The sequence below is a fragment of the Thunnus thynnus genome, chromosome 10, assembly GCF_963924715.1.
Source record: "Thunnus thynnus chromosome 10, fThuThy2.1, whole genome shotgun sequence".
In the NCBI taxonomy this organism is placed as follows: Eukaryota; Metazoa; Chordata; class Actinopteri; order Scombriformes; family Scombridae; genus Thunnus; species Thunnus thynnus.
In genome coordinates, this window is record NC_089526.1 from 7599149 (window position 1) to 7621435 (window position 22287).

Here is a 22287-nt window from a genome sequence, read left to right on the forward strand (position 1 = left end):
TGTCCAGGCCTTTGTTTATTTTTAAACACCTTACAAACATCTCAAACCTTAAAATATCAGAGGATAGTCCTGCAGTTATAAAATATAGGTGGTTCTCAGTCCTGCTGAGGTTCATTCTAATAATTTAATCAGCGACTATTTATCACCTGAGCGACAAATAACATTGAAATTCGGTTGAGGAATGAGAACAACAGTAATTTGTGTTCCCAAGAAATTATAGCGAGTTGTCTTCAGTCACAAGTCCGTGTTTTAAGAAGAATGTAGAACAAACATGAGGTAAAGTGTCAGGATCTAAGTTCTTCACGTAGATTCGAGGAAAATACAGTCAAAATAAGATCAAAACATCTTAATCTTATTCGCAACAACCTGATGCTCAATTTGCATTTGAGTGACTAGTGTGCACGTGTGTGTGGGAACCTGAGAGCGCGTGGGCCTCCACACACTTCTTTTAATGATGTACTAGTTCTGACAGATAATAAAAGTGCAAATGGAGCTTGTTTCTTCTTTCCCCACGAGGAAGAGACGGAAAACTGTCTCCCATGTCATCACTTTCATCAAAAGACTGCAGTGCAGTGTTTAATTCGAGCTCAACAAAGAAGACAAACTCTTATCCATACATCCCTTATTCATCATATTGCTTATTGCCATTGTATGGTGATGTCAAACAGTCCATTAATTGCTTTTTCAGAGACAAAAATCAACCATTAAAATAGTTTTGACAGGTGATGGACAAAAGTCAGACTCTGCAGACAAACTGATGCGTCAGACTGAACTTCAAAGGGCTGCTGGAGGTGTTAAGACACGTTTTGTTTCCTGTAAACTGACACCAGACACGCGTGGAAAACAAATGTGAGCAGCTGGGGCGCATGTTGGTGAGAGAATGAATACTAATTATAATGAAAACAAACGTGGACATGATTTGGGGGGGTCTTGTCAGGTCCAGGACCTGATTAAAACAAACTATTTTAAGGAATAGTTGTATCTAGAAACTAAAGATTTAGATAAAATATAGTTGAAGTGCTGCTTGATTGAAAAGCAGAGAAAATTAATTATATGTGATTCTAAATAAGTTTGATATGGGCTCCCAAGTAACATATAATTACAGAATTTAGGCTACTGATATAATTAATTACTTTTTCAAAAGAATTACACAATATTTACAGCACACTTAAGTCTTGGTCAAGCCTTTTTAAGAACTGAATAGGTTGATGGAAACATATTGTTACAGGGCTACATGCTGAAATGAAATATGGTTTGTGAAATGTTTTATTTTTTAACATTTTTTTGATGATTTTTTTTGCAGACTGCCTTTAGGCTATATTATAGTTTTATCTGGTTGAATCCAAAAAGGCATTCAAACTGTGAGCAGAGGCCTGGCTATCTTTTTGAAGTGGGATCTGTTACTCAACTCTTTCACCTCCAGGCCAGACTTCACACGTGCAAGATGTCACTCTGCAGGAAGCCATGCTTCACACCTCTAACTCAAACTAAAAAGAGCTGTCACAAACTGTCTGCCGCTTGCACCTTATTTGATTTCTAAGAAATCACTTGACACCATGTTTCATTTGAAATGTTTTTTTTTTTATTTGTTTTTTGATAAAAAAGTATATTGCTCTCCATAGGGAGACATCCAGAATAAATTAGTGTGCAAAATATACAAGATATATATATAAAGTGAATACAAGTTATATCGTACACAGAACCACAGATGTCATTCATGCCAGCAGACATAATGGCACACGGGTGGATGTGAGGGGCTGCATGGGGTTCTCCCAGCCTCGAACCCTGAAGTCCCACACCTGCAAATGTGACGGATGGACACTCAATCATTATCCACTTCAGTAGCTTGGATTAGGCAAGCAGATGCATCAGTATATGGAGGAGGAGACAAGACTCGTCAGCTCCATGATACTCACCTCTAAACTTGCTTTTAAAGTACAGCAGCAGTCCCAGCTGGCCAGCTTGATGATCCAGCTCATGTCACATCCGTCCCAGTCTGGGAGCGTCCCTGTGCCTGTCAGCAGAATAGATGGCTGCCCCACTGACTGAGCTCATTCAAAAGTATTAAACAAGAGTAGTGAGTTAACCCTATCACACATACAGCACATGTATAAATGACATTTTTACATTATTTACAGGCTTTGACGTTGCGGTTGAATGCCAACATTGCTATGAGTTATCAGAGAACTAGAGGCCATAGATTGTTACACTCATTAAAAGTTCATTTTGAGAAGTCACTTTGTGGTGATCAAGGCCAGGGCCTCCACAAAGTCTGGCTGACCGGGAGGCTCTGAGACGAGCTCTGCTTGCTCACTCGTCTCTCCACCCTGATGTCAAGCTGACTGTGTCTCTGAGGCTGTTGGGGAACTCTAGGACACCCTTGCTGGACTGGAAGTTGGTAGGGATGAGCAAAACTGTTCACACCAAAGGCACGTGTATGTAATCTGTGCTTGGACTTTTGCCTCAGCATCCGAAGGATGGACTTTGTGTGTGGCAGAGAGCTGGAGAACTGGGCTTCACTTCTCCTTTGGGCACCTGCAGAATCAGAGTCTGAGCGGGTTAATCGAGCAGTGAAAGATGCATCCAGAGCTGCTCCAAGCCACAGGCCTTTCCCCTCAGGTCCCAGAAACTGAGCAGCTTTCTGTAGGCAGGTGGAGAAGCCGTCTTGAAAGGAGTGTTTCTGGCCTTCACCTCCAGCTCTCGTGTTGTCTCTTTTGGCGGTGTTCTGTAGGAAGAGCACTGTGTGCTCCAGTATCTCAGTTTTCTCCACTCTGGGTTGAGTCCCACCCTGCATGAAAACATCAGTATGAGTTAATGGAGTCTGCTGGCTTCAGTAAGAGGCCTGAATGGTACATTATGATTATATTGCCTAAAAATACAGCTTTCACATACCTCCTTTATATTCTTTAGCTAAACATGTCTTTCTATTTCTATGTTTAATTGTATGCAAATGTTCAAAAGCTGCTGGATTTCTTAAATTTGATATAGTGTGCTCACAGTAGGCCAGTTTTGCAAAGCAACATTATTTAATATTTGGTGCTTGAGATCGAGACACATGAAATAAATAAATACAGTTTTGTAATCATAGTTAAGTTCCACTTGATCTCTTTTCACAATATCTGCAAGTGCACTCAAAGGGATTCATCTCTTACCGGTTGTTGTGGCTGCTGAAGCAACATGGTCCTCAGACACTCCAGACTGCGGTTCATCCTCTCCCTTCGCCGTTTCTCCACTTGAGATTTTATGAACTAGAAGAGATAGAGAGAGAAAAAAGAAAATGTAAATGTAACGAAAATGGCTCTTCAATTTAATGAAATTTACTCTGATGTAAAAGTTTTTCTCCCAATATTAAGATCTTTTTTTTCTGGGATATTTGTGTCATGTAGGATATTTCACTTTATGTTGGACAAAACAGTCATTTAGTTGTGACTCTAAAAAATGCAATTTGGCTAATCAGACTTAAATAAGGCTGAACAAAATACTTTCTAATGGTAACTGTTAACTTAGCAGTTGTTATCTGTCGTATATATGAAAAAACAACATATACCACATTTATTATGATGTATTTTTACCTTTCTGTCGTTTGCTCCATCCTCAGCTTCCTGTATCAGTTTCATTCTCCAATGTTGTCTGTCCTTATCCAGTGGTGAGGTAACAACTTCCTTCACAGTCTGCAACTAATCAGATAATGAGGCTCTTGTCCCAGGCTGCTTCTTTTACCTCCTCCATGCCAGTCCCTCAAACTCCTCCTACCAGCCAATCACTAATACGTCACCTGACAACGCCACGCACCATCCCCCCCGTCTCTGGCTCACACACTTTTTTATACCCAGTGATGTAGACAACTTTAAATTAAATTAAGTGTACTGTGCTACCATTTATCTAACAGTTTATTGAGCTCAAGCCTCGATCTGACCATCATGCAATAAACCTGGATAAATATTACGCGCAAACCCGTGCGTAAAAGCCATGCGTAAAATGACTGGAATTTGAGATTTTACCTTTAAAATATTAAACACATAACTTCAGATTTGCTTTATTTAAGATGAAATAAGCGATGGTCAATGCACAACAGTTGGTAAATATAGTTTCTCTGCTTTAGCAACATTTGAAACATCATTTACTGTTTCCCCTGAAACCAGATATTAGGGCGAATTTAAAACACAATTTTCCACAGATATTGCCTGTAACAATAAATTGTGACTTTATAATGGTGTTTTTAAAAATATTTTTATCCCATGTTATATATCAGTATATGATTAGTAGGTTTTTAACCAGTACAGCTGCGCCACAGGGAGCACATAAACCATTTGTGTACGTGCACCATTTGAGTTACGAGCCACTGACTGAGTTCGCACTTCTGCCCTTCTGCTGTGCTGCTTTATGAATACACCAAAACCTGTGACACCCACCCTCCATGATGCAACTTCTGGTGTCAGATTGAGAAATTATAGCCCACTCATTATTTGTCAAGATCATTTACTAAACGTGGCTCAAACATCACTTTTAAAAGGTCATCTTTCAGCTCAATACGTCTTTCTTTTTTCCCTGCTCGTTTTTTCGTTTCTATTATCATCAGCTGTGGGCGAGTGCCAACACTTCGCCGCTCACACCTGACGCCTTTGCATTTGTCAGCCAGTCGGCAGGGTGAAGGTAACAATGCTTAACATTTTGCATTCACACCTCCGTGTCACAATGGACCACGCGTGCCATTTGTGCCGCTGTCTCGTGCTGGCGCGCCTTTAAGCGCCGCAGTTGTTCGACATTTGCTTGTGAAACCTCTTTGATGTTGCCAGGCGACCGTGGGAAAGCCGAGAGACAGCGACGACCCGCACGTGACAACTTTTTGAATTAACATTTGATCCAGAGGTTCCCAACCCGGAGCCCGGGGCCCCTCAGGGGTCCTTTGCTGATGAGGATTAATTAACAACCTTTAACTGCGTGGTAGCTGGTGTGTACGGTCACAATCCAACAGTATTTAACTCCACACGCCACACGATAGACAAAGGAGAAGCCTGTTCATTTTACTGTCGATAACCGGGTTCTCTCCATCCAGCATTTTAAGAAAAGTACATTTGAAGCAAATAAACATAGAAATAAATTATTTTTCTAACCCAGCAGCGTCATAATTTTGAAGTTGAATTGTTTTCTTTTGTCAGTATTTGTAATATTCATATTACTTTTTGGTTGAACTGGTTTTGGGTACTATGGAATGACTATAAACTGCCCTAAAACTAGTGTTTCATACCTCTTGGATATTTAAAAACTTAATTATCTGAAGTTTTTATGACTCTTGTAAGTGTTTTATCAATTATTTGTTGATTGTGACTGTCTGGCCTTAGTTGTGTTGTTTCTGTTTTCTGATTGTATGCTTGTCTGATTATGAATGTTTCTTGGTCTCAGGTTGAAACAGATATCTCAATCTCAATGAGGCTACCTGAATAAATAAAGAATAAATACATAAAGACATTTATTTCACATCTGTTTTCCTATTATTTGCATTCCATGTATCCTGAAATGGTGCAAACCCAGCAACATCTCTAGATCTGTGATTAATAAATGTTTGCTTTAATGTTTGCAATCCATAGCATTCTCCACAACAGACTCAGATCTACCTATTAGTAGTCACCTTTACACACAGTATCAGAATGAGGTGTGGGCTTTTTTTTTTATCATTTATGAGGTCTGTGGTCTAAATTTCAGGGGGTGCACACAGTTGAATCTGTATAAAACAATCCATTAACTGCAGTTGTTTAGTGACATTTACAATGTTCAGTATCTGTGCAGAGGTTGATTCAGCAATAGGGGTTGATGTTGTTTGTTAAAGGATCAGTTCATCTAGCCATGTACATATCTGTCTCTAAGATTTCTTACATCGCTGGATTAACCTGTCAGGCCGCTATTGTTGGGCCCCTGCACGTCATTTTATTAAACACAACTTGTTATCTTCGTAAATTTGTATTGTAACTAACTACCTTGTCTCATACTGCACATTATTTACCAGTGGATGTTACTGTTCCTGTGTGCACATATATTATGTTGTGTATATAATTTGTATGAGATATTTTTTAGTTTGCCTTTTCAACATCTGGCCTGAAACAACATATGGGAATTAGCCTTTTAGGCCAACTCTTTCAATATATAATTCCTTATTCCTTTTTTTTTTTTTCCTGCAGATCACCGTCCCTTTCAAATACACTAATACATTTAAAAAAAACAAATACCATTATTAAGGAATTAAGGAATATGCATCACATGAGCACAATATAAATTATAATGATGAAGTATTAAAACTAGAATTTGACACAGAACTTCTCTATCAGAGGATTAGGTAATAATGCAGGACCTGCCTTGGTTGGTGCAAATGTGCAATTAATTAAATTACCAGAAACTGCTGTTTTCAGTGAATTTGAGTCTGTGGAGGCACCCTGGCTGTGGCCTACTTTGCCCAATTGATAGCTCAGCCTAACTGCCCCATTGCTCTGGATAGTTTCAGTTCATTTTTCAGTGGGATTTCCTCTGTGAATCTGTGGATTATCTAGAGAAACCAGGCCATTGTTAGAGGAAAGACATGTTACTGTTGATATTTTTAAACTTCATCTCCACAAATTAAACTCCGTTGTATTGGGGTGACGAGAGGCAGATGTCTGAAAACACTGGAAAATAAAAGCAGAAATCTTTGCGTTTGAGTAAATGCGTTGTTTTTGTTTTGCAATTTGGCTAAACCAACCCTTAAATGTGTACCTCAAACTATTAAATTATGCCTCTTGACTCCATAAATGTGGAAAGATCACCAGCCAGTTGTGAATACAGAGAGTCTTTATTGTAAAAGAGGTAGAGAGAATACAGGTGTTTCACTGTACAGAAAAAAGACAGCACTGTTGATATACTCATTCAAACCATTAATATGGACTCAGGCACTCTTCATTCATTTTACAGACACATAAGCCCGTTAGAAAAAAAAAACAAACAAAAAAAAAAAACAGAGAAACAAACACACAAAATCTTTGGATTTTTCTCTATTGCCCTCTCATTCACTAAAAGAATTCTCTCTTTCTGAGCTGTTAAAATGAAAATAGTTGTAGTACTAATAATAAAACAGCAATAATATTAATAATAATAATAATAATAATAATAATGATATAGTGTGCTAAAAACAATGATAATGCAGTCAGCCCCCCCCTCCCCACCCTCTTCCCAAACACAAACACCTCAGTAACATGTCAAAAGTAGTGGAAAACAAACCCTACGACCCCGATAATTAAACCACACCTGCATGCACACAATACACACACACACACACACGCACACACACACATTTTCACTCTACCATCCGTGCACTCAGCTAATCATACAAACATAATAATGACCAACGCTGAGTGGTAAGAAAAGACAAAAAAAACAAAAACAAAACAAAACAAAAAAAAAACCCCAATGTACATTTAAAATGATCAAACCAAACAAACAACATACAAAAACAACTGCAGCCAAGTGGGAAGTGTGATATCATTCTTTCTGTCTTATCGGGCATCAAACTTTCCGTCGCTGTCGTTCTGTGCCAACGGGCTGGATAATCAGTCAGAGTTTTCCGAGTGGTCGCTGTGGGGCGAGTTGCCAGACGGGGGCGAGTTTCGACCCTGCCAGTTCCCGTTAGCCTGAGACATCGAAAGAGAGAAGAAAGACGGTGAGGCGTTCGAAGGCAACGTGTGACTTACAGTGTGACTGCAACCTTGCTTGTTGCTGGTGTTTGTGTCATATTTCAACACATCACCTGTGGTTTTAGTAGCTTAACCATAACTGGCGCAAACTATTCTACATAACTGGAGCTGCAATGATTAACTGATCAACATTACAGTACTGGCCAACTATTTTAATAATCCATTCATCGCTTTTTGAGTAACTTTTTAAAGAAAAAGATGTGAATATTTTCTGGTTTCTTTTGTCTTCTATGTCAATAAACTGAATATCTTTGGGCTTTGAGAAACAGTTATCAACATTTTTCACTGATTTCTGACATTTTATAGACCAAACAACTAACCGATTAATTGAAAAAAAATAATTGACTGATTATCTGATAATGAAAATAATTGTTAGTTGCAGCCCTATATACAACCTCCACAACAGCAGGATGTTTTGGATGTCTCTGGGCAGCTACAGGTCACAGTTCATGTGTGAAAATCAACTTCAAAAGGCTTGAAAATAATTTGAGGTAGAAAATCCATCACAATAAACAACATGTCTAATTTCATGGTAATGCAGCTGACAGCGACTCTTCCTTGTTGATGCGTTCAGGTGCTTATTGGAAACAAAAACATCCAAAATCTGAGAATCAGTTCCTGAGAATTGGTTGTTTTTGGATTGACGTGTCTGTTGTTTAGCAGCCGGCTGCTGAGGTTTGGATGTCGGACTTTCCCAACAGCACTTAAAGGCATCAACACCGACAAGAAGTGTCTTCTGATCACAACTGTCATGTGATGATAATGTTGACAAAACATAAAGGAGACAAACAGACTGTGAAGATTACGTATGTCAAGCACTGAAAATGAAATGAATGGAAATCGATGCCTAGAATCATATAAACATTTGAGGTATGTTTTTGAAACTGATTGGCAGTGATGTAAAATATCTACCATGGAGGTTATTGATAAAGGAAAAGTTAAATCCTGTGAACATGAAACAATTATATATTACATATTGTCAATAAATCCCACGAAAAGACCAAAACCAATAATATAACTATACAAATATAGTTTATATAATTGTTTTGCCTTTTAAAAAAGTTAAACATCTGAGCACTGTGTGTTTTTGTTTTTTTTTTAGCAAAAATTTACTCAAACAGGAGAAAATAGTGCATTTGTTGGGGACTATTTTCAGCTGCAGATTAATACACATTTTATGTTCTGATGAGTATTTATGGCAGCAGGATGGTGAATGTGGGATTGATTCCAGATAAAGAACAGCGTCCATGCTCATCATACTGTAGGAACATGTTTTCCGGTGCAACAGTGTGACTCATTGATGTGTTTTTAATAGTTTTTGAACAACAATGAGGCTCGATGGCACAGAGGAAAAAGCTATATTGGACGAAAGAAAAATACAGAATATCAACAGCTTTGTTCTTCGAATGTGTGTGTGTGTGTGTGTGTGTAACTATTTCATGAGTGTTATAAATCACCTGCACTCCCATTTGGTAGGTGGACTGCTCGCCGTTCACCGGTGGAACCCCAAGGAACAGGTCAGCTGACCCAGACAGAGAGAAGGACCCAGACCCTAAAGAAACACAAACCAGAAGAGCAACCTCATTAAATCATTCCTGATACATTAACAGTGACTTTTAAGTGTTTTGTAGCAGTTTGGATTGGGATGCTATGACTAAACTGTATACTAGTGATGTTATGTTTGATATCGAGGCTCTGAAGCGTGTGTGTCGACTGTGTCTGGCACTTTCTGCTGATCGTACCGAGGCTTGTATCATTTTCAGAGAATTACCCACCCGATGACAAACAAGGCTTCGGTTTTGCCAGACGCATGTGAGGTTTCGGTTTGAGATTCGATTTGTTGATATAAGGAACGCGAAACCTGAACCTTTCGTGGGTGTACATCTCATAATACATCCATGGTGTAGACTTCATGGGGTGTAGTGGAAAGTGCAGAGAGTTTGACATAAACACTTTCCCAAATTAATTCTATATTTAAATCTCCTGTTTTCATCCAAACCCAGTCACTCAAACTACACATAACTTTATATCTTTCTTACATTATTATTTAGTGATTGTATATTATTTAGCCTTTAATTGCATTTGTTTCTTTTACCTTTTTTACCTCATTGTTGGCTGCTGTAACATTTCAATTTCCCATTGATTAATTAAGTATCTATCTATCTATCTATCTATCTATCTATCAATCAGTAATAACAAGTAATGACAAAGTGAGATGTAAGAATCCTTATTGGATAGTAGCAAAAAGTGCAGCAGCACATGATCATTTATAATTTGGCTGCTCCTGATTATTCTTACCAGTAGCTTTGAGTAATAAATCTTTTAGTGATACTGACTGCGAGGCTTCATCGATACAGGAAAGCCTCGTTCTGCCATCGCTACTGTAGAGACTATAGAGATGAAATATATGAATGAATGAATGAAAATAGCCTGAAACTATTTTGATAATTGATTAATTGTTTCTAGAGCTGCAACGATTAGTCGATTCATCAGTTAGTCGATGAATAGAAAACCGGTCAGCGACTATTTTGATAATCAAATAATCATAAATCGAACGGTCATTTTTAAGCAAAAATTCCAAACATTTGCTGGTTCCAGCTTCTCAGATTGTCAAACATGATTGTAAACTGAATTTCTTTGGATTCTAGACAAAACAAGACATTGGAAGACGTCACCATGAGCTCTACACAATTATAACTGGCTATTTTCACTATTTTCTGACAATAATCAGAAGATTAATCGACAATGAAAATAATCGTTAGTTGCAGCTCAGATTGTTCCAGTAATTTTTCAAGCAAAAACACCAAACATTTCCTGTTTCAAGCTTCTCCAACATGAGGATTTGTTACTTTTCTTGTGTTTTTATATTATTGTAAATTCAATGTCTTTGGGTTCAAAGTGTAAGAATTGGCCACCTGATCCAAACAAACAGGGGGCAGCGTTTCACCTCAACCCCCTCCCCCCAAAAAACGCATCATCCCGCCACCATTATCACTCAGTGAATTAAGTGTAAAGCTTACTGTTTAAAGTGAATCTGTGATATGGCGTTGTCAATATATCAAAATGCTACAGAGACATTTGAGCCAGCAGTAAATTAACAAATAGCTGCACATATCAGGAAGCGGTTGCACCACGGAGATAAGTTACAACATGAGTCTTAGTAATAACTAGATAGTTACAAACATGCCCCTAGGGTAGGTGTAAATCATAAAATGTCTCACCAATGGTAAAACAACAGTTTTTCTGCCATAAAGCATCATTTTTCATTAATTTCATGCCATTTAGTCATGTGATCTCAGGGGGAAGCAGATGTAAACAAAATGGAGACTGACATGATGTAACAACTTTCTTTAGTAAAGCTCTTCTTTGTCTGTAGGGTTACATTTCTTGGAAGACACGTCATATAGTCAGTCATGTTCTTGCTACATATCGACAAGCCCTTCCTCCGTCTCAGCTGTCCAACACACCCATAAGACAGCTAGTTGTTGTTCTACACAGTCACCATTTCAAAAGTCCTCTCATTTACTTCCACGTCTTCGTAGACTATAAAGTAGTGACGTAATCATCCAGATTTTAAATCCTAAATATCAAACATGTTTGAAATTACTGGGGCAGCCTCGATGAGTCTGAAAGCAGTTCTGGAGGTATAAAATTGGATCTGTAAACCCCCTCACATTACAAGATAATCTGGGCCAAACATCGGTACCGACCAAGGTCCCAGACCAGATGTGTTGGGAGGGGTGAATCAAGGATAAATCAACCCAAAAGTCCTGTAGTCTGAGCCCGGCTTTAGTCAGACAAAAACAAGGGATCTGAAGACGTCATTTTGGGGTATGGAAAATTATAATAGGCATTTTTCTTTAGTTATAGCCTTAATAAACTTCAAGTCATCACATGATGATTTATCTATCCTCTAGAGCGTCCATTCACGTTGTGTGGTCAGTAGTGAACCGGGATGTGGCTCTCAAAGTGAGACTAGTAGCCACAGCTCAGGCAAGTTACAGCAAAAAAACATCTCTAAGTTGTAAAAACTAAAGCAAAGAAAATTGTGCTGTCGACAAGTTCAAAGACTCAAAACATAATTGGTATTACTGTTGTAACTGCCAACTGACTTTGTTTATTAAGTGCTTCCTCAACGCCCGCAGTGGCTTTATGAATGGAAATTACCACTGCCTCAGGTTATACAGCTACCTGTCAACATTAGGCTTTGAAAATAAGGGAGATTTTCCAGGTTCCCATCTGACCATAATTTTTATATTATGAAAAGGGTTTCTTCTCTCGGTTTAAAAGGATCTAATTACCAGGTGCCTTTACTACCTGCCCTGCTGTACTCAAACAGACAGTCAATTTTATTTCTACAGCGCCAAATCACAACAGAAGTCATCTCAGGGCACTTTTCATATAGAGCACGTCTAGACTGTACTCTTTCAATTTATAGAAACCAAACATTCCCCCCATGAGCAAGCACTTGGCAACAGTGGCGAGGAAGCTATAAAGCTAAATTAACATTACTGTAATGTAAAGCAGCAGCACCAGATAAACGTCACAGTCAATTTAAAGAAAGTCTGCTCCACTGAACAGTTTTTGCTCGCTATTACTTAGTTGTATTTTGTCTAACAGATTATTATTTGATGTCGCACATGTCAGTTAATGTTATATGATCCTCTGAACTCTGATTTACTCGTCTGTCCCATGAAAGCGGCTCCAGTCTGCCTGCTAGCTTCAGCACGGAGGTTTAGTTTGTTTTAAACACCCCTGTTGCACGGGTGGGCGGTGGTTTGTTGGTCGCTCCAGCTTTCTCAGTGTCTCATACGAGGATACAATGTTCACACGGACAACAAAACGAGCGCACCTAGAAGCAACAGAAGGTCTGTATACATTGTGTTTGAGTAGACGGCTCATTAAGATGATCAACAAGTGTTGGGGTGGAAACAAACTGAGGCAGAGAATGGTTGAACTAATTATTATTTCACTGCTTTAAGTGGAGTAGTTGCATATTGTAACTCCTGTCTGGTACCTGTCGAGTTGGGAGTGTGCGGGGAATCGTTGCCCTGTCTGCCCCCCAAGGCTGTCTTCATGGCGTAGAGGTTGGCCTCCTCCTGGAACTTGCCAATGTTTTTCTTGTAGCGGATTCTCTTGTTGCCAAACCAGTTGGAAACCTGGCAAAAAAAAATTAACATTCAGTGTACACACTTTCATTGATAGGTTAATTTAAAATTACCACATTTTAGAGAGTAATTGTTTAACCCTGATCAGTAAATTTAAATGCACATCAATGTTTCAGCATCATGTTATTGGAAAAATGATGAATAGTATGTCTTAAAGAGGACATATCATGCACATTTTCGGGTCTATATTCATATTCTGAGGCTCTAATGGAATATCTTTGCATGATTTACAGTTTTAACTCCTTATTTTAACTTGTATTGGCTCTTTATACAGAGCCTCGGTTCAGCCTCTGTCTGAAACAGGCCATTTTAGCTCCTTTCTATACCCTATCCCAGCTCCAGAGACTACGTAAATAAACAGTAGTAGAAGGATTTTGTTTTTCTTGTTCAGCTTTATTCTAAATGTGCACTTCTCAAAACACATCTGTACATGTTTGAGCTGAAATTCAATCCGAAATATGCAAGTGAACAACATGAACAGCCCTTGGAACATCCTTAGCAACAAAGGCTACCAACGGACGGCCGTTTATGGGCATGCACGAACAATCCGACGTCAGTTTGATGGGGAAGTAGAAGTAACTTTGCAAACAGAGTGTTCAAAGAAGGCTGAAGCCCTGGCTTTTGACTTGCAGGGAGCATTTTTACATATGTTCACCTCAAGTTTTGGAACTTTGACCATGTTTAACATAGACATCTGAGATCTTAACAGTATATAAATAACAGAATATAATAAAAAGTGACATGTCCCCTTTAAAGTTTGTCTAAGTAATTCAGGCAGCCTCAAAAACATTGAATGTCATTCTTGGATGTTATCAGAGCAGCAAAAAAACCCAATACATCAAGATAAGCTCCTGCAACACTCTTAACTGTTCCATCAGTGCTCGTTTCTACAAATAGTCAGTGATTTACCTGAGAGACGGTGATTCCGCAAGATTTGGCGAGTTCCTCTTTGGCTTCTTCACTGGGGTAAGGGTTGGACAGGTGGGAATAGAAATACTCATTCAGGACCTCGGTGGCCTGTTTGCTGAAGTTACGCCTCTTGCGCCTGATGAGACAGAAACAGGTGATGAGTGCTGGAAGAAAACAAAAGTTTTCTCTCCTTTTCTTTGTTATTATACTATCTACTCTACATGTGGACAGGGGTCCCATGCCCTTTCTACACACACACACACACACACACACACAATACAGTTTTTAATGGCTACTGTGTTAATAGAATATACTTTTTTCAAGAAATGTGAATAAAATGGGTGAAATTTGTCATGACATGCTGGAAACCTGAATAATTTTCAACAAATGAGATCAACATTGCAGCATTTTTTAGCTATTAGCTAACATAAACAGCTTCCATCAAACTAGGAAAGGTATCATGGCTGGGAATTTTCCTAACGGGAATTTTGAAAAGTGACAATTTTATTTATTTTTGTATTTTTTGCTGTGACTCCCAGTCACCTTTCAAAACCATTATAACTGTGGACAATCCAAGCCGACTACACCTATCATACCCAAAATATGAGCAGGTACAAACTTTAACTGAGATAGATTTTGATTACGGTATTCCAGTACGCAAGAAACAAAATGAAAACAAAAAAAATCCAACATCACACGCTCACCTGGCGTCAAGGAAGCGGGACCTCAGGATCATGACCGCTTCACAAGTGCTCTGCTTCAGCTGAGTCTGGATCGAGCTGAACTTGCGGTGGATGATGGCCACCATGCGCTCGATCTCCCGCGGAGTCACGGGCCGTGTGCGCGACTGCTCCCTCAACAGGTTCATCACGTGGGTGGTGAACTCAGTGCACGCCTGGGTAGTGGGGGGAGGGGGTGGGGGTGGGAGGAATAAGAGGATGGACATTGAAGGACAGACATGTGCAAACAACTGTAGCTAAGTGAATTATTTCATGTTGGATTGCTGGGATTTATCAAGGCCTCTTGTGTTATAGTTAATAGTTAAATGGAATCACATGAAGACATATTGTGAAAACTAGCTGTTTAAAATCACTGCAGTTGTCAGTAAGCATGTACTTGCTCAAGCTCTCTGCACAATTGGTATGTCCTGCTGATAAATTCTGCATTTGAATGATCTATAAAGCAATTTACCTCTATACAACTTTATCAGAGAAAGGTTTCTTAGTGTTATTTATGTGCAGTTGACAGGCTACTCTAACAATTTTGGAAAAAGTCTGTGCAAGAAAACTGTATTGTACTGTTGTTAATAAGATGAGTATCACAACAATGGTGTTTTGAATAGCAGCACACATTAGGGCCTTGTGTAGGCTGGAATATGTTAAGAGCAACAATTAGTTGAGTGATCTTTTATTTGATCGGTACTGAAAATTAACAGCAACTATTTTGATAATCAATCAGTTGTTTTTCAGGTAAAAATGCCAAACATATTAAGGATTTTGCTGTTCTTCTTTGTCATATATGACAGTGAATTGAATATTTAGGTTTTGGACTGTTAGTCAGACAAAACAAGCAAACTGAAGACATTACAGTGGCCTTTAAGAAATCATTTTTCACTATTTTTTAACATTTAATAGACTAAATGGCTTATCAGGGCCAGATTAATAATCATCAGTTGCCTACAGTATGTGTTACTTTGATAATCTTCAGATGCCTCCTCTCATACAGAGATATGAAGCATAAGAAGAACATTAAGTAGAGAAGTGTATAGCCAGGTGGAGAAAAGTCATGTGGTTTAACTCTAGACCTAACATGCCAATGGATTACGCTTCTGGCGAGCAGCATTAGTACAGGCAAGCGTGTACAGGCAATGTCAGCGCTCGTCTCCTGTTGCGACACGGTACCTGCTCATACTTCTCCAGCTCAGTGTGGTAGATACTGCGAATCTGGCTCAACTTGCTTTTGTAGTCGGAGTGCTCAAGCGAGCTGTCAGGTGACATCCCTCCCGAGCTGGTGGCTGCAGAAACAGCAGCAGCAGCCCCGCCGCCCTTCTCTGGCCCCGCCACACCCTCTGCCAGCAGCATGTTGTCCAGTCGCACCAGCTGAGGATCCTGAGGCTCCTCCTCCTGGGCGTTCCTCATCGACAGGCCTGTCAACAAGACAAATGTCAGTGTTGATTGGTTTTGTGGGTGAAATATAAATAGAAAAATGTAAATGTATCATGGTTTAGTCCCATTTCACTTCCATCCTGAAAATGTTCCCACTATTTGCCATTCACTTATTTTAAAGCCTGTACAACTGAATGGATTCATTTAGGTGTGTGTTTCCTGTTTTGATGTGACTCATGGATTAGAGTTATTCAGGTTCTCACTAGTCAGCCAATAGAAACAGTGACGAACTGTGTTTGGGCTAGGAGAAGTCATTAATCAAACATTGGACTGAGAACTAATGTAAACATACCTTTTAACAATGCAACCACTTATTTGATTTATGCAGAGAAAAATGGGCTGCTTTGTAACTAAAGATAAAAATAAAATTTCATAAAACTTTCATAGCATGAATGAACTGAATCCATGTGAGGACCAACCAGCAACCTGTAACAATAAGACCTCCATTATATTGCCCTGTAGCTATAATACTTTATATCTCTTTATCTAACTGTTTGTCTCTAGTTTTGCATTGTACATAAAGTCTGTTGATGTTTTTATATCTCCCTGTATGTGTTTTCGACATTGCAAGTAGGTATGTCAGAATCAGATTTAATGCCAAGTGTGTTTGCACAAACAAGGAATTAGCCTTGGTGTTGTGGTGCATAACAATCAAAAAACAGAAGGTAAGACAACTACCACAAAAGACAGGTGGTAAACATATATAAATAAAATTTTACAATTAAAAAATAAAATATAGTAAACATAGTAAAAAATGTGTTCCAAGTGAAAAGAACTGTTGAGTGTAAAAAATATATATTGTGCATGTATATCTACTGGGAATGTGCAACTGTCCACAGTTAAGTTCAACAGTAAAATCGGTGCATGTGATGTGTCATTACACCGTTTATGATTAGATTGATGACACAATCTAATAACGCTGTAATAAGCCAAGAGCCCACTGCACATCAAAACTAAAATTAAATGCATGATGACAACAACACTGTAAATAATGTTACCAGTCTTTTCCTTGATCTCGCACAAAACGCTGAACAAAGCAGGTTTCATCCGGTGACAGTTGAGTGCATGTTTCCTGTACATGAAAAAAAAAGAGCTTGATTTGTAGCGACGATAAGAGTCTCACCGCAAAAAAGAGAGATAGTGACAACAACAACAACATGCAAATCGACCAAAACAACAACACAAATGAAGTGACTCTCGCATGGCAAATAGCTAGCTCTGAGCTAAGGAGGCAGCCAAGTGTTGACTGATGAGCTGCCTGGATGCAATAACCAGAAAGCTTGGTGGTATTTTCATTTGTTTAGTGGTCTAAATATGTCCAGCTGCAAAATTATGTTTTAATGTAAACATTAGCGTTAGCTGTTAGCTACCTATTGTAGCATTCGCTAGTTAGCCTAGCCAGCTAACAATGGCTACGTTGTTTAGGCGACCGCTGCTGAAGATATACATGTTTGTAAATGGGAAACATGAGAATAAAAAACATTAACCAATCAACATATACATCTGAAAATGAGCAAGTTTGAACAAATGCAACTTTGTTTTCTGTAGCTACCATTAGCTAATTAGTTAGCTTCTTGCTAAATAATTTAAACAATAGATTGAAGTTCAGGAAACTTTGCCACCGAGGGTCAGAGTCGACAAAGCGGCAAAACCAAAAAGCGTCAAACACTTTATAAATTAAAAAAAATCCAAAAGTTGTCACTTACTTTGCTTGTGCCTCGTCCAAACTTTGGTCGGTGATGGTCATTATTTGCTGCAGTATGTCACCAATATCTCTGCGGGTTTCGTGTCCGTTTTCTGGGCCCGAGTCTCCTCCGTCGGACCGGTGCTGGGAGGGTTGGTGAGCCGAGTTGAGCGCATGCAACCCGGGGTGGCCACTCATGCCGAGTCCCCGGCCGTTGGAGGGCCCGTTGCCCGTCAGAGGCTGCTGCTGCAACATCTTCAGCGACGCACAGTGGCGACGACTGCTGCCCGACTGTGCTCACAGACACACAACAACACAGCCAGATCCGAGGCATCGTACAAAGCAGGGTCCCCTAGCGATTGACAGGAAAAGGTACAAGCTATGTTAAAACATTGCAGCATGTGATGGATCGCAAGCCTGCTTTTTCTATGGAAATAGAGGAGTAACACAACTGGGTTAAAGGTAACCACAACAGCAAAACATCTGCACTACCAGCGTTTGAGAAAGCAGAAGTGTGTGTGTGTGTGTGCGCGCGCGCGCGTGTGCGTGTGTTTGTGTCATAGAATAAGGCGGAATAAGATCTATCTAAATAATAAAATGGATAAAAATGTCACATACTCAGCAACACAGCAGATGGCAACCCTGAAGGCAGTGAAATTTGGCTTCTGTAGCTCTATTTCCAATTAGAATATATAATAAAACATTTACAATAATTAGGAAAGAAAGAGGAGAGAGAAAAGAGACAGATAAGAAAGAGAGAAATTAAAATATACACAAGTATACATCATATTGCACACTGGTGTGGAGGTGCGGTATTGTACATAAGTGATTAGTGTATAGCACATAAGTGATGGATGATGAATACTTCTGATAGAAGTACAAATATTGTCTGGCTGGGGTGAGAGTGTGGGTTTGGTGGTGGATGAGTAAGTGTGGGAGAGTGATAGAGAGAGAGAGACTTTGTGTGTATGTGTTATGTATGTTCACAAAGTACACACATATACACACGCACACACACAAAGAGTCTCTCTCAGTCGCAGTCTCTCCTTCAGTGCTAAGCCCGATTGAAAGCACAAATTTTCAGAGATTTTCAGATTGAAAAAAGGTAAAAATCTTTAATTTCTCGTATGTGAAGCTGATCATCTCACATAGACAGCCTCTCTCACTCAGTCTACTTCTCTTTTTAGCTGCAAGTCAACAGGATGTGTGCCAAAACCACAGCAGTGTCAGAAAAACTGTGCGCCTGTTTCAACATGTTGGAGTCGAGTCTGACATAATCAAATGAGCAGCAGTTAAAGCAGGCAGCTGCCTACTGTTGCTTTGACGGCTTTAAGTTTATCCTAACTCATAAAACCTTTGCTTGGGACCATACTGAGGCTAACCAAATACATGCTGGGTGTCCTTCTGCATTTGACAGTAATATTTCATGATGGCATGACTTGTCAGATGTGGGCCAAGTAAATAGGGGTGGGCTGTGTGGTAAGAGGAACAGGAAGAGAAGACGAGAGAGAAAGGTATCAAGAGCAGAGCAGAAAAGGCGAGAGCTTCTCACGTCGGCATGTGAAACTCTTCATAGCAGGTTTTTTTTTTTCTTCATAAAGATCTTGACAAGACAAGTGTTGAGCCGAAAAATGCTGTGCTCAGTTCGGTAACTTCAACTTTAAGAGATGATGGTTTAAAGAGGGAAAGTTAAAAACATAAAGGTAAGATTGAAATGACTAAATTTACATTTAATGTATGGTACACAAGGAATCTTTTGGGGTGAAACGACAAGGGAATATGTCTGTAAACAAAGATTACTGTGAAACTTTTGGTAAAATATGCAAAAGAAATCCTCTGTCAGCGACAAGACGTTGACGTCTTCCCCGATCATGTTGTCGCACAACTTTGTTGTCATAAAGCTGACAGGAATATATAACTTACAATATTTTCATCTCAAACATCTGTAGCCAGCATACTAGAACCTGTCAAACTGGTTTCTCATACATTTCCTTGCAAGAGCAAAAAGCACAGCTGCTCTGTAGTAACCTACATGTCTATTCCAAGTAACTACAGGCTTGACTGGTGGGATGTTAGCTGAGTATTTTTCTCAGAAGAACTAACAATGGGGACCTTGAAATCTTTGACCTAAGATCTTTGACCTAAATCCTGTTTCTGTGTATCTCGTTGGGGTTGACAGGAAGATTAATGGACAGCACAGAGATCAAAGTTGAAATGGCTGAAGGAGGGCTGCTGGAACCTCTCGTCATCACTGAAGAAGGGGACGTTGCTGAGGCTGTCGTCGTTCAGAGCTTGAGCAGAGAGTCAGCTCTCAGAGACAAAGAGGAGCACTGTGGAGAGGACAAGAATGAAAAAGATACGGCGGGTAAAATGTGTTCAGAAGAGCAACAGACCCACACAGCAGAAGAGCAGACAGGAGATGTTTTTGTGGATGTAAAGGGCAAACCAGAAGAAACTGAGAATGTAAAAGATGGACAGAACAAAGATGGGAGCGGGAGTGAAGGGCAGACGCACAAGGTGACGAAGATTCATGAAACACCTGAGAAATCCAGTGACACAGAGGATAAAAAGGTCACACAAAATGACCCTAAAGTGGACATAAAGACGTTAAAGCTCCCTGAGCAACAAGCCGAAGGTACACAGAGCCAAAAAGAGGATGCAAAAAAGGTTTGTGGATTGTTATTTCACTTGTTCCCTAGATCAACAATAGTACTGTTCTTGACATTACGCACCAGCCACCATGTTACTCTACATGAAAAACAATCTTGTGGTGGAAAAATTACAGGTTAAGATTTTGTCACAGAGCATGTGGGAGTACGTAGGAGTCAAGTGAATTCTTTTTATGTGCCAAACAAACAGTTTGTACCACTTAGAAAAACCTTTTCTCTCTCTCCCTCATTCTTTTTTCTGCCACCTACCCATGTTCTCTCAGGCTCACCGATTAACCCCCGACTTCCCGGACGTGCTGTACGAGCTGCTCTGCACCCTTCAGGAGGGTAGACGGCTCAATGACCAGCGCTGCTCCTTCAGGCTGGAGGGTGGGATGAGAAGAAGAAGGTGCCACTCAGAGCCCAACACCACCAAGCCAGTCAACAGAGGTAAGAGTGCTTTGAGAGGGTATACTTCATTTCACAGGTGTGATAAAAACTGATAGAAATGATTTCTTTCCATGTTGCGATGCTGACTTATGTCGGTCCAGCTGCAACAACACAAAACTATTGTTTTCCATGACTGAAGCATGTTTTGTGTGACTTATTTCCACTTCTTTCCTTGACCACAGACCACTTATACCCTCCTGCCATCTGACCATCAAAGCTCTTTTCTCTCATTTCTCCACAGTCATCTTTTCCTCCATGACTTCACTGCAGAAAGAGGAGTTTTTTGAATTTGTGGCCACCGCTCAAGCCCGCCGGCTGGATGACCAGAGGGCGCAGCTCGAAACATCTTCACCACCAAAACCAAAAGCCAGAAGTTTCAGAGGCAGCATAAAGCAACTCTCTTTTGTGAAAAAGCCCGAAAAGCCTGAAAAGCCTGCGCCAGTTCCCGCACCAGCACCCAAAGAAGATCTTTACAATATGATTCTCACGACACAAGTAAGAAATCAGAACTTGTTAGTGTAAATGTTTTATTAGGACATGAAGGCTGTGGCAACTTTGTTTCTTAGTAAAAAGGATTCTCAAAAGTGCACAGTCATGGCAGAAAACATCTTGCGAAACCTCAGTGTCATGTCAATGTAAGTTGAGTGGTGTTTTATTTGACTATGCACATCATTTCAGGCTTTCATTTTCCCACCTTCTTCTTACCCACAGGCCCAGGGCAGGCTGGAGGACCAGCGCAGCAGGGCTCCTGGTCCCATGGATGATGAGGACTTCTTCTCCCTGCTCCTGAAGGTCCAGGGGGGACGCATGGACGAGCAGAGGACTGAACTACCGTGCTTGCTGCAAACCTGAGATGGAATAAAAAAAAACAGGCGTGGAGCTGCTGTGGGAGCCATTCTAGTATTGTAGCCTTAATCTTATTTCCTGTTAAATTAGGTTCATTTTTTTTGTTGACCTTTGTGATGCTTTGTTTAAGGGGAATGTTATCCCTCTTGATAATGTTGGTAGGTGATAAAGCTGTCGAGACTGTAGCAAAAACGCTAATGTTTGAGCAATAGAGCTTTAAAGTGACTTGATAGAGATAATCTCTTGATGAGATAGTGAAGTTTACTGCTATTTAGGTATTTTTCTGTCTGTCTGTCTGTCTCTCTGTCAGTAAATATGCTTTCTTATCTCACAAAGTTTTGCATTTCATTGAATGTCTGCGATGAGTGGTTGAATGTTTTTAGTGTGTGTTCCTATTCTTAATGTGAAGGAGGGAGTCTATTAATCTCTAATATTTCTCCTTACTTTTACAGTAGACATTAAATACACCAGAGGCTGGTGGTGAGGAGATATGAGCTCCAAGGCCACATGTTGCTTAACTGTATATGAATAATTCTCCTCCAGAAAATAAAACAAAATGTGTATCTGAGCCTTTTTTCATTCATCTATTTATTTAACTTTCCCCAAATGTTGTTGTTGAAAAAAGGATTTAACACACACTCTGACGAGAATATCATCAGAGTATCCTTTCATTTTGATTTCATTTTTGCATATCAAACA

The 22287-nt window shown here is 39.7% G+C and overlaps 3 protein-coding genes across 4 annotated transcripts; 1 reads left to right on the forward strand and 2 right to left on the reverse strand.

Moving 5' to 3' along the window:
* Nucleotides 1-1559: 1559 nt before the first annotated feature.
* Nucleotides 1560-3696, reverse strand: LOC137190564 (uncharacterized). The gene is made up of 4 exons (XM_067600111.1): nucleotides 3573-3696; nucleotides 3153-3248; nucleotides 1917-2788; nucleotides 1560-1799 (listed from the first exon to the last, which is right to left on the reverse strand). Exons 1-3 carry the CDS (start codon nucleotides 3615-3617, stop codon nucleotides 2249-2251), a joined length of 681 nt encoding a protein of 226 aa, XP_067456212.1. The 5' UTR covers nucleotides 3618-3696; the 3' UTR covers nucleotides 1560-1799; nucleotides 1917-2248.
* Nucleotides 3697-6801: 3105 nt separating this feature from the next.
* pbx2 (pre-B-cell leukemia homeobox 2) lies at nucleotides 6802-17936 on the reverse strand. The gene is made up of 8 exons (XM_067600691.1): nucleotides 17667-17936; nucleotides 16959-17032; nucleotides 15697-15941; nucleotides 14500-14690; nucleotides 13796-13931; nucleotides 12736-12877; nucleotides 9176-9270; nucleotides 6802-7655 (listed from the first exon to the last, which is right to left on the reverse strand). Exons 1-8 carry the CDS (start codon nucleotides 17897-17899, stop codon nucleotides 7575-7577), a joined length of 1197 nt encoding a protein of 398 aa, XP_067456792.1. The 5' UTR covers nucleotides 17900-17936; the 3' UTR covers nucleotides 6802-7574.
* A 34-nt stretch (nucleotides 17937-17970) lies between these two features.
* On the forward strand, nucleotides 17971-22156 carry LOC137190948 (G-protein-signaling modulator 2). Of its 2 annotated transcripts, none has more exons than XM_067600694.1 (5): nucleotides 17971-18106; nucleotides 19824-20311; nucleotides 20577-20742; nucleotides 20984-21237; nucleotides 21454-22156. In XM_067600694.1, the coding sequence occupies exons 2-5, from the start codon at nucleotides 19832-19834 to the stop codon at nucleotides 21592-21594; spliced, it is 1041 nt and encodes a 346-aa protein (XP_067456795.1). In that variant the 5' UTR covers nucleotides 17971-18106; nucleotides 19824-19831; the 3' UTR covers nucleotides 21595-22156. The 2 variants fall into 2 exon arrangements, with proteins under 2 accessions (XP_067456795.1, XP_067456794.1); XM_067600693.1 differs by lacking the exon at nucleotides 17971-18106 and adding an exon at nucleotides 18847-19347.
* Nucleotides 22157-22287: the final 131 nt, after the last annotated feature.